This window comes from Neopelma chrysocephalum, unplaced genomic scaffold, assembly GCF_003984885.1.
Source record: "Neopelma chrysocephalum unplaced genomic scaffold, ASM398488v2 Primary Assembly neopelma1_68b, whole genome shotgun sequence".
NCBI classification, from domain to species: Eukaryota; Metazoa; Chordata; class Aves; order Passeriformes; family Pipridae; genus Neopelma; species Neopelma chrysocephalum.
This window is the reverse complement of record NW_020897728.1, coordinates 1177090-1189107: the sequence shown is the minus strand read 5'-3', so window position 1 is coordinate 1189107 and position 12018 is coordinate 1177090. Positions and strand designations below refer to the sequence as shown.

Sequence of the window (12018 nt, the reverse complement as noted above, 5' to 3'; positions counted from 1 at the left end):
TGTTTTTAATATCGGTACCCTGAGTACACTGTGTGCTGTCAGACAGAGGAAATTTAGGGTGAGATTATAGCTATGCAAAAGGGAATTTGGAGCTATGGATAATGGGCCCCAAAAAGGTGAGAGAGTCCCATTATGAACTTAATGGAAGGAAGAAACACATCTCATGCTTGTGAAATATAATTCTTCCTCCTGCTCCCTCTTGCTGTGTAGTTCTAAGTTAAAAAGCAAGTGCAAATGTTAATCTTGACCTTAATTTTTAAGCAATAATTTGTTAGCAAAAGAAAGTGATTTACTGATTTAATGATACTAAATAAGAAATTGTGGATTGAAAAGTTCCTAATTTCTCATATTTCTATATCATATACCATAATTCCAGTGTATGAATTAGCCAAGTGTGGGAGACAGATCATGCCAACAAATTACACCTAATCCCTGCTTATTTTACTTTGTGCCTTTTTTGAAACTCTTACAAGAGTGGAAGGAGAAATCCAGGCTTGGATCATTTCTGAGGGAAGGCGCTTTGGGCAGTGCAGGTTTTACTAAGGTCAGTTTGGGGTCAACATTACAAGTGCTAGCATTAAATGTTTAAAAACCTTAAATGTTTATTTAATATTTCATCTGAATTTCTCTTCAGAAGTTCAAACTTAAAACTTTTGCAGTAGTTTAATTTGCTTCTGTACCCCATTAAGAGGAAAAGTAGGCTTCTCTAACTCCCCTGGCCCCTTAGAGCTAAAATGGCAGAATTTTTCTTCAAAGACAGATAACTTATTAATTTCTGGAGGAGTAAGATGGTGTGAGGTTATTTTAGTTGTTTTGTGTCCCCCCCCTCCCCATATGTAAGAAAAACTAATAAAGGGAAAACCATGACTAATGGATGTTTTCTGTTTAGCTCTAAATCAGTTGAGACCTCTGTTCCTTCTCCAAACGTTTATGAAATAGTGAATTGAAGATTTTATAGAAGTAATGAATAATGATTGAGAGATGGTTGACCTGCATGGCAGTATGCAGATGATGTATTATGAAGACATAGGAGCAGCTGCTCATAATAATTCCCCTGTATGTGGTATGAAGGAAGAATCAGAACAGTTTCAGTCCACTCCCACTAATCTCTTGGAAGTGGGGCAGAAGTATTTGCTGATCAACAGTGTCAAATCCTGCAAAGAAATCCAGTAGGATGAATTGCAGAGAATTTTCCTTGCTTCTAGCAGGAGGTCATCCATCAGGGCTCTAAGTCCCGTGTTAGTGGCTTGCCTTGAAATGAAGCCTGTCTGACAAGGATCCACAATTCTGTCAGCTGACAGGTGGCAATAGAGGGTATTTTTTTGCTGGTCTTTCAGCCAGTATTTTTAGAAAAATGGAAGTTAGACATTAAGCATTTGTTTCCAAAGTTCACTGAGTTAAGTCTTTTTTGTTTTTCTTTTACATCGAACAAAAAAAATATTTAGATGTTTTCGTGTCAGTATTAGATTATACATGGTTCTGAGATTTCCTGCTGCTGTCTGACTTCTGACTTAGTGATTTTCTTGTGGCTCAGTTTCCTGTCAGTGCTGCTTGTAAAACTGAGAGGGATTTCTGGAGGTGGTTGTTTAACTCACCCGTTTTCTGGAGAGCCATAAGCTAAGCTTGCTTGTTTGGTATTCCCTTTGTGTGTGAAGGCATTCCCTCACAGACAGAAGTACCACTTTCTAACTTTCAGAGAAAGCAACACGGGTGTTCAGAGTTATGGGGTGGAAAAGTTCGGTGGGCTATGACTTTGCTTCTTTGTGGAGGAGAAGTCACAGCTCTGCCTTCACTGGCCGTGACACAGGTCTACAGTTGCTTGTGGGACTTTGGGGATATGGTGAGGCCTTTTCTGTTGAATTTCTGTGTAATTCCAAACAGTGTGAACTTTTCAAATCACTTGAGAAGTGCCCCAGATGGTGTGACATTCTGCTTCATGGGAAGATTTGAGAGTATTCCCTTTGCATAATCTCTGGTTAACTATTTCATTACGTTTGAAATGGGAGAACACCAAAGCCAAGAACTCTGTTGACATTTTGGTGGTGTTTGTTTAACCTCCTAGTGCACAGGCTACATTTGTTGAAAAATATTATTCTTACCTTTGCAAATCATCAGTAATTAATTCCCTTGGAAATATCTACTGCTGCACACAGCCAGCTTGGGAGGCTGCTGACAGATCATAGTTTTACATCAGGTGCTAACAAATTGATTATTAAATTTCATAACCAACTGATTTATAGCAACAGCTTAATTTCTGCATCTCTCTAATGTATTCCCTTACTGGATTTTCAAATAGGGCAGAGCAGTTGGATTGGTTAGTTGCTTCTAATGGTGAATTGTGCACAGCATGTAGGATCTGAATGACTTCCCCAGTCAAAGGTTAGTAAAGGATCAGGGGCTTGCCAAGTGCACAAAATATCAGCTGGTTTTCAGCCGAGATATTCACATTTAAGATTGTCCTGGTTAATTCTACAGGCTTTTTAACTTTCACTAAGTTACCAGCTACACTCACCAGGACGGTGAGGGTTTTCTAGAGTGGCTGTGTGTCTTGCAGTTGGAGCAGTGAATCCCCAAGCCTCAGTCATGCTGTGAAGGATAAGAAGCAGTGCTGTGATGGAGCAGATCACATTCAAGTCCCAGTGCCTGCTTAAATTGTGATGGTAGACCACATTAGCTCACTTGGTGTGATGTAAGTCACTACCTGAAGACATTTCAAGGAGATATAGAGGGAAATTTTCATAACACTCTGCGGGGTCTTAACTGTAGTGTTTCCAAAAATATCTAATAGGTGCCATGGTTAGAGGGAGCACTTGGTAATGTTGATACCAGGAGTAAACACTACAGAAAATTTCCTTTGCTGCTGACATCTTTTGTTGGCCTTAGCTGTGCCTTTGATGTAGAATTACAAACTATTTTAAACCAAGGGGGGATTTTTTTTTTCCTTGGGCTCAGTAGGAAGCCTAATGCAGATCGCAGCGATGTTCGTAATGAACTTGTGAAATCAAGGTCATAGTTCTGCTGTCACTTAAAAAGACTCCTGTCATAAAGCAAAGCTGTAGTGCCAGATGTGCAGCGTGAATTGTCGTGTATCTTGAAAATTTTGTCCCTGCATAATGATACGTTCAGTGATACAGAGCTCTGCACCGTTGAGATTAGAATCTGTCATCTGTGGCTGAAATTCATAACTGCACAGTGGCTGTTACACAGGTAATCTCATTCATTTCCTGGTGTGCAAATGGCCAGGTCACAAAAACTTGGACGACAATTTTCAGTAATTGGACCTTTGTTAGCAGGCTGATGAGAGACACCAATGGCTTAATGGACGTGGATCCCAATCCAAGAGGTGGTTCTTCCTGAGCTGAAATGAAGCACAACAGCAGTACCTCTTGATACAACCCTTTAGGTTTCTTTTCTGTGGTGTTTTCTGGAGAATTTTTTTTTTTTTAGCATTTAAAACCACTGATGCTAATTAAAAATAAAGAAATTCTGAAAGGGAGTCTGAGACTACCTTTTCAGTTGGATAATGGTTTAAAATGTTTCTGTATTTATTTTTTATATTTCTTCACAGATTTTTCCAATAGAATATTGTAAATAATGTTAATTTTACAGTCCCTTAAATTTTAATTACTTTCAGTTTAAAAAAAAAGAGAAATGTGCTTTGAAAAATACAAATCTCATAAAACGGATTGAAGCATAATTTTATTACTTTTATAAAATCCAATTAAATGCCCTAACAATTAAAAAGTGACTACATTTTATAGTTTTATAATTCTAGAATCATCTTTTTAATTAATTGAGCTGACAGATTTAGGTATAGAGTGTGTATTTTCCCTCTGGTAGTTATTGTGTAATTAGTAATAATGAAAGATGCGGCAGTTTGGATAGGTGGAATATAGTTTTGGTTCTTATATGAATTCTTTCTGTCTGTGATCTATTACTTCACAGTGCATATGACAATTATTAAATAGAAATATGATATTTTAAAAAGTGCCATATTCTGTTTTGGAGGGAATGGCAGTGTACTTTTTGTGTTGCTGCTGTATTCATGTGCTGCAGTTCTCATACAGGAGGCTCTTATACCAAAAATTGCATCTATGCTGGAGAAACTTGTTCCTTTTTCCCAGCAGATGTACAAAGCTGTAAATTAATTCTTGCTAGAGCTTTTCATAAACTCTCAGAAGAGATGATGAATCATCTGGAGTTCCATGCACTCTCAAGCTTCGTACAGCTTTGTTTTCCTCTTGGCAGATGCATCTCAAACAGGCAAAACGAACTCGGGTTTTAAAGATTTTATAAAATAGGCCTCAAAAGGTCAGTTACCTTTTAAAAAATATCATCCTGCTCCTCTCAGTAAATAGCCTGCTTGTGCTGTGTCGATTGAGGCTGCAAAGATCAAAATAAGAGCTGCCTTTTTTTACCAGTTGATTTGAGCAGAAAGAGAGGACCTTGCCTTTAAAAGGGCAGTCGCCCTTTATCTTCAGTTTCTTTTGTGGGTGCAGTATATATGTTTAGATATTATGTGTATCAGTGTCACTGACCAAAAGGCAAATCAGAAATCCAACACCTCAGAAACTGAGCTTCCCAAAGCGTGCAGATGTTTCATTCTGAACCTCTTGGTTAAAATTGTCCAAGTTGGCACAGGGACAGATATTAAATTGTTAACTTCTTATTAAAGCAGACTAGACTCGTTACTTCCCAATCGACTGGAAGTCAAACTTTAATAAGAAAATAGAGCTGTTTATGTCAATCGTAATGTGGTTCTTTCAGTATTCAGCTAAAGTGTGTTTGATTCCCCCTGAAATGTTTTTTTGAAAACTGGGCTATCAAAATCTGGGGTTTTCAAATGTGCCTAAAGGAATCTGATTACTTAGGTTTGCTTGACAACCTGGATCTTCATATTTCGCATTCTTTTCCAGAATTCCTTCTGCAGATGCTCAGAGTTGCAGCGTTTATGTCCTTCAGTCATGTGGGAAAATGATCTGACTCTGGGTCTCCTGTCATTCTTTGTGTGTAGGACTGTGTGGAAGCAATTGAGAAGAACAAAGGGCAAGCTGCTATTTTTCCTAGCTGTGCTTCATTTATTATCTTCAGAATTAGGGTTTATGTTGAGTGTTGATTTTGTATCATGGGATTTGGCCAAATGCAGCAAAGACATAATAGGCTGGAACAGACTAAACAAATGTGACAGATCTTAATATTGTGGTTTTAGGACGTGACAGGTATTGGTGCAGGAATGAAAGGGATTTCTATGGCCATCATTATTTTGTGTGTCTTTTCCTATTTAAATATGTCAAGGCCAGGAATGCCAGATGCAGGCTTTCAAGGCTGAGGTTCTCAGCTCAGGTAGAGCTTGCTGAGGTCTGCTGCGTCAGGGTCTGACTCAAGGACAAGAACACACTGTCAGTGCCAAGGTTTCCTTAAGAGATGATGCAATCTAGCAAATGCAGATCCATCTGAGGTCTGAGAACCAGAGTCTTTGCTGTGTTTCATAAGGATTTGGACAAAGACAAGAAAGAACAGAAAGGGCGTTTGTCCTTGATCTGGCTGTGGAGGTTGGGAAGGCTGCAAGGTGTGTAGTATCCTGAGATTACACTGGAGACATCAAGGAGTTTGAAGTTTTCTGGACCTGTTTTTTCACTGAGAGAGGTATGTGCCAGCCTAGGTTCTTTTCTAGCTTAGTTTTGTAGAATTTTACCCTTTCAAGTTCCTTTATCGTGACATTTCTATTTAAACTGAGTTAACTGAGTTCAGTGAGGAAGGATTCTGTCTCAAGGATCTCATGTGTATGGTGTGCAGATTTCCCACCAAAGATGACAGCTTCTGCAGAATGTTTTCATTTTCCAACTTGCATTTTTTAGCAGCACACTTCACAAGCTGCAGACGTATAAAATGTGTAGAGATGTGCCTTGTGTCTTTGTTTCTTAATCACTTGTCCCCTACCAACTGTGCAGGTGTCATGAATAGATGTGTACCTCATAAAAGAGATAGGACTTGCTCCTCTGCTTGGTAAAGTTTCTTTTCTAAATGCTCTGCAAGGGGAGAATTTCCTGGTTAGTAACTGGTAGAACAGTGGTGCTGTGTGTGGCATTTTGCCTTTTATTCTGTACCTTTTCCCCAAGGGCCACCTGTGTCCCTGAGGGGCTTGGCTGGGCTCTGAGGGGGGCAAATGGAACCAAGTGGAAGCAGCTGTGCTGGGCGGTTCCTTCCCCCAGAAACCAGCCAGGCAAATCCCTTACACCTGCACCCAGGGCACACCTGGGCCTCGTTCACACAGGAGTATAAAAGCACGTGTTTCAGGGAGATTTCTTCTGTGTTGGTTTATTCAGGCCCCTCCACATCCTGATCTGCAATGCTGCCGTGTTTGGTGTTCCTTGGTGCCTGACGGAGGACGGCCTGGAGTCCACCTTCCAGGTGAACCACCTGGGACATTTCTATCTTGTCCAGCTTCTGGAAGAGGTTTTACGCCAGTCATCTCCTGCCAGGGTTGTGGTGGTGTCCTCCGAGTCCCACAGGTTGGTGAATGTTACCTTTGATTTCACTTTAGTCCTTAGAGAATGAAACAGTTATGGCAGAACCACAAAAGTTTCTGAAAATGAAGGGCCTTGCTCTAAAGCATTTGCCTTTGAATAATCTTTTTAAAAATAGAAGCATTACTAATGCCTGTGGATGTTTCTGGATTTGGCTCTGTTGCTGGATAAAGCGTGTTCTAGTTTTATAACAGTATGTAGATATTTTTTTTGATCATTCTTTGTGTGAATGCAGATTTTCGCCGCATTTCAGGCCACTCATTGATTTTGCGAGGAGATGGAATAATAATTGATTAAATCTGAATGGCATGACCTATATTGATTTGTCATTCAACAACTTCAACATCTTAGCAAGAAGAATGTGCAGTTATTTTAGCAGGAGAAACAATGCAATTAAAAACTGCTAGATGAAATCCAGTTGTTTTATAATGAGAAATTAGGGAATTCAATGCAGACATTAGCTGTATAATTGTAAAATGGGAAGTAGTGTAGTTAATACATATTACAAATCTGGCCATGCCTCTTTTGGTGAATTTTTTAATTAAAATGTTAGTTGCTTGTCTTTTCTACTGCCAGGAAAAGTACAGTTGGAAAAAAAGATGCTGATGAGGTTTGCCTTATTTCAGGCATGCTTGTGGTTTTTGTGTTAATAAGTGAAAAGATGGATTTGATTTAAATAAAGTTTCTTGTGCAAAATGCATGCCCCAATTCTAAATTCTGCTGGGCACAAGCCACTTACTGCTTTCTGATTTACTTCAGGGACTGCAGGATTAGACCTATAATGTCCAGCTTGAAACATTACTGTTGATTTCTGTTTTACTTTTGGTCATGTGTAACAGCTCTAGCAAACCAAAAGGAAGAAAGTATGGTAGTTTTTTTTTATTTTTTATTTTCTGCCTTCATATTTCTGAAATGTTTTAGTGACCCAGAATGAAGCTTATTTTTTTAATCATGTTTCCATAAAATGTAACCCCAGGGACCTGGTAGAGAGAGACCAGCCAAGGGTCGGGCTGAAACCTTTATCACTTCCAAACACAGGGGCTTATGGTATAAATGACACACTGCAGATAGATTTACTTTTACCATTTTAAATTTATGATGGCTGAAATGAAAGGAAGCAATAGAAAATGCCAGTAATAATCCTCCCTAGTGTTAAAAGACATGAAATGTCTAGTAATTAGGTGGTAACAAAATCTGGACATCCTTATCTTTGCAAATCACACCAGGTCTGTGAAAGCAAGTAGCAGAGTCCTGTTAGGAGTGAGGGCAGCTACTGCAGGGCAGGCGAGATAGCTCTGGAAATAAATCTGCCAACTCCAATCACTTGCCAGATGTGGAGGGCACAATGGGATACGTATAAATGAGCTGTTATTTAATGGGAGATTATGTTGAATTGTCAGCTGCTTGTTCCCCTTTGTAAGTTTGTATCTCTGATAGTATTTTAAATGACATCTTTGTTTTTCACTGCGTTAAGTGCTGTGTGTAACCAGAGCTCACATCTCTGGACGTGTTTATCTGTGTTTTCGAACACGTTTTTCAAGTGCTCGTTGCTAAGTCAGTAAGATCAGCCAAGGTTTATAGAAGCCCATCAAAAAATAAGTGACAGTCTATGTTTGAATAAAATAATAAACACAACTAGTACATTTCCCTGTTTTCTAGGGCGTCCAATTAATGTATTACACTGTATCTTATAACTTAAACTGATCATTTTGAGTAACTGTGCTTTTCCCTCCCAATCTGTTTAATGACAAGAAGTTGATGTAGGGGGTTAGTTAGGTATTATTGGGTAGTTGTACTTTCTGACCTACTTGAGAACTCTGAGCCTTAAACTATGTTGTAAAACAGAAGTGTTGGTATCTAATTACTTCCATAAACCTTGACTGCATCTTTTTGCTGGAGTCAAGACCCCCTGTTAGGGGAAATATAAAGTCCCCTGTTTGCAGAAAATACTATACCAGACTGCTCCAAGGCAAAATATTTATTTGCCTCTCTGGTTCTTTGTTCATTTCTAGTTAGTTCTCTGGATTCAGCACAAATGAATTTTGGTTAAATTAAGCTTTTGGGTACTTTAAGCACATCGTATTAAAATCAGAATAATAAGTAGGTTGACTTTCCTTCTGTCTTTATTTCTGTGTTGTTAATTTGATTGTACAGCCCTTATCCTCCTGAATTCAATGAGATTGGCAACATAAGTCAGATTGACTCACATAAGCACTTGCAGGACTGGACTCAAAATATGCCACTGTGCTTCCATTATACAGTACACCCAAAGTGTTTTATTTATAGATTATTTTTGGTGTCATAAATGATTACTTGAGGGATGAATATAGGAAATTCCTCCCAGAATAGTCCTGTTAATTTCAGAAATGTATTTTATCTCACTGAAAATTATGAAAGAGAAATTTTGTTGTTGAAATTGAAGGGCTAGTTCTGCAAGAACATCCTGGATTCCTCTTGAGTTCAAACACTATTTGAGTTCAAATACTGTATTGCTTTTCTCTGAGTGTATTATAATTCTGCTCACAGAATGAATGTAGAAATTCCAGCTGATCTCTTCATTTCTGGGCATGAGATGCAAAATTAGTGAAGATATTTTAAAACATTTTGCTAGTGTGTACTATAATTATGTTTATCCCTCTTCTCCCCAGCTGATTCTGAAAACTCTGAGTATTAAAAAGAGCTTGCTAAATCCTTTTTATTTTTAGTAGCTCTTCTGAATGAAACATAGATCTGTAACTGAATGTAGTATTATTTCCTAATATTAAGATATACCAGTAAATTGATAAATCAAATTGGAAGAACTAGGGGGGAAAATGCTATGGGGAAGCTTTCTTTTCTTTATCTAAATGTCTTTAGAACATACACTACTTTGTTATTAAAAAAAAAAAAAGGAGGAAAGAAACAAACAGCTGGTGTTTAATGACTCTGTCAGACCCAATTAAAAAACATCAACTAGTTACTTTGATTTGTGTTCAGCCATGCCGTGGGTATACTTAAAAACATTATACTCTGCCAGAACTCATTTTGGCTTTGTTTACATTTATCTTTTAAACATATAAGACTATTGATGGCAAGTTACCAAGGTTATAACCCCTTTATATTCATCAATTTTTAATCTAAAAAAAAAGTCTGAGAGGCAGTGAGACTCATCCATAGTTACTAGAACACTTAAATGCAAGTGTGCAGTATGTGAGCGCTGGATGAAATGATCAGGGGACGGGAAGAAGGGGAAATGAAAGGATGCTGGGTTTCTCTGCTTCTGCTGCAGAGTTATTTTATCCTATGTTATATCCTTTGTGATTGTGCTTCTATGGATTTATGGCAAAAAATTTATTTTTTTTCATTTAAAATAAAGTGATTTGTAAGTTGTCCTCTTTAAGTACGATCCCTTTAAATCATTAAAGTGTTTTTTGACTTGTTTTTATTTATCGTTTGCTTTTGCTAATTATCCAATAATTTTTCTGCCATATTATATGGAACTTCTCCTTGGGTCTCAGGCAATTTCTAGTAGATGCTTTCAGCTACTAAATAAGCTGTTGTTTTATGTTGGTTCTGGCCAAGTTCTACTCTGGTGCCTACATTTTATGTCGTTCTTAATGAGAGTGGAATTAACTCTGGGGTATCTAAGGCATATTTACTGTTTTTCAGATTTACAGAAATTAAAGACTCCTCCGGAAAGCTTGATTTCAGCCTGCTTTCTCCATCTAAGAAGGAGTATTGGGCTATGTTGGCCTACAATCGCTCCAAGCTTTGCAATATCCTCTTCTCCAACGAGCTGAACCGACGCCTTTCTCCCCACGGGGTGACGTCGAATTCCCTCCATCCTGGAAATATGATTTACTCCTCCATTCATCGTAACTGGTGGGTGTACACTCTGCTGTTTACCTTGGCTCGACCCTTCACCAAATCCATGGTAAGTGAATACCTTAAAGTATTTTATAAATCTTCCTTTTTTTTTTCAAATCAGGGGAGAAAAGTTACATACATCTGGATTTTTATATCTGCTTTGACCTATTGCCTTTTGTAACCCTGACCCTGATTCTAATGACAAACACTCTTGCCAAGATAGTGCTCTAGAAGAGGATTCTTCAACCATTTAAGATTTGCTTTGTCAATCTTCAGTTAAGGAACCTTCTAAGATGGAGCCCGTGACCTCCTTGTTTGAATATGTGATTTTCACTCTGATTAAGGAGGTTGTATGTCTTAGGTGCAGTTCAGAGTTATTTCTGTGCTCTCTATAGGTAAAACATCAAAAAAATTGCTTTGGCTTTTAAGTGGAATATGTTGACTGCATTTTTTATGTAAACAGATGCCCTAGTTAGAAGAGATACTACAGACATTATTAATGGCTGAGGGAAAGTGCTTTCAGTGGTAAAAGCACCTTCATTCATATTTAAAAAAAAAAAAAGCAACAGCCCAACAATCTTCTTGATTCTTCCAAAGTGCTGAAGACAATGGGTGTTTTCCATTTGTCTCCATTGGATTTTGGACTGGGACCATGACATAATGAAAGGCTACACAGTTCTTCCATAGCCAGTGTTATGAGTCTTCATTATATAAGAATTTGCAGCATCCTGAGCGGTTGGAGGGGTTACTCTTATCCCTTGAAGCTCTGAGCCAGGTTCTTTATAAGGAGTTTGAAGTATTTTCTAGGCAGAGGATGACTTTTACTTTACTGAGAAGTGACTTCTTTTAACCTTATAGGCTGTTTCTCACTCCTTTTTCATTGGCAAAGAATGGTATTCCCAAAAGGGTAGCTGGGAGAGAGAGTCTCTGTTGAATGTTTCCAGTTAGGAATGAGGGACATGAAAAGATCCAGACTCTGCAGAACTCATCTAGCCATGGCAGCTTGTTCAAGCCCAAACACCAGGCCCCTTTCACAGAAGACTTCACAGCTGCCAAGGGTGGTTGTGGTGTTGTGTACTGTCTCTCTTAGCTGGTGGTGCAGATCAAAATAATTGGTTTTATTTGAAAAAGATCAGAGAGGAATTTAGGCAGAGGGATCCATCCTTAAGCAGCTTAATCTACCACATAACTATAGTAACTGAGCAAATCAGTGGTGGAACCTGTATGTAGAGCTGCACAAAAGAATTTGCTTGTGCACTTGACTATTGGTGAGATAATGAAATTAATCTTAATTTATACTGGGATCGTGCATGTGGACAACACTCTGTTTAAAATCAGAGTTTTAGTGTTTAAAACTCTGATTGCATGTCCATAAAAGAACAATACTGGATCTTCAGTAAGTCCCAGGGAGCAAAAATCCGAACACTACAGTGTGTTGCACTGACCATGGGTGCATTGTCACCTCTGACACCTCTGACCTCTGCCTGCAACTGCAGCCTGTACATATGCAAAACCTATTTGTGTCCACAAGATTGATAAGTGAGTGTTCTGGCACCTTGGGACAAGTAATAATATCTTTCAACAGCATGGTTTTTTTGACCAGGACCTATAAAATCATGCCTCTGCTGTGCTAGGGATAGTTTGC

General features: G+C 38.5%; 1 protein-coding gene across 2 annotated transcripts in view; it reads left to right on the top strand.

The window, feature by feature from the left end:
- WWOX (WW domain containing oxidoreductase) overlaps positions 1–12018 on the top strand; it is a 494604-nt gene that overhangs the window by 111118 nt on the left and 371468 nt on the right. For both annotated transcript variants that reach the window (XM_027685285.1, XM_027685286.1), the window contains exons 7-8: positions 6327–6512; positions 10176–10440. In XM_027685285.1, coding sequence (XP_027541086.1) covers positions 6327–6512; positions 10176–10440 — 451 coding nt within the window. The remainder of the gene's footprint in view (positions 1–6326; positions 6513–10175; positions 10441–12018) is intronic.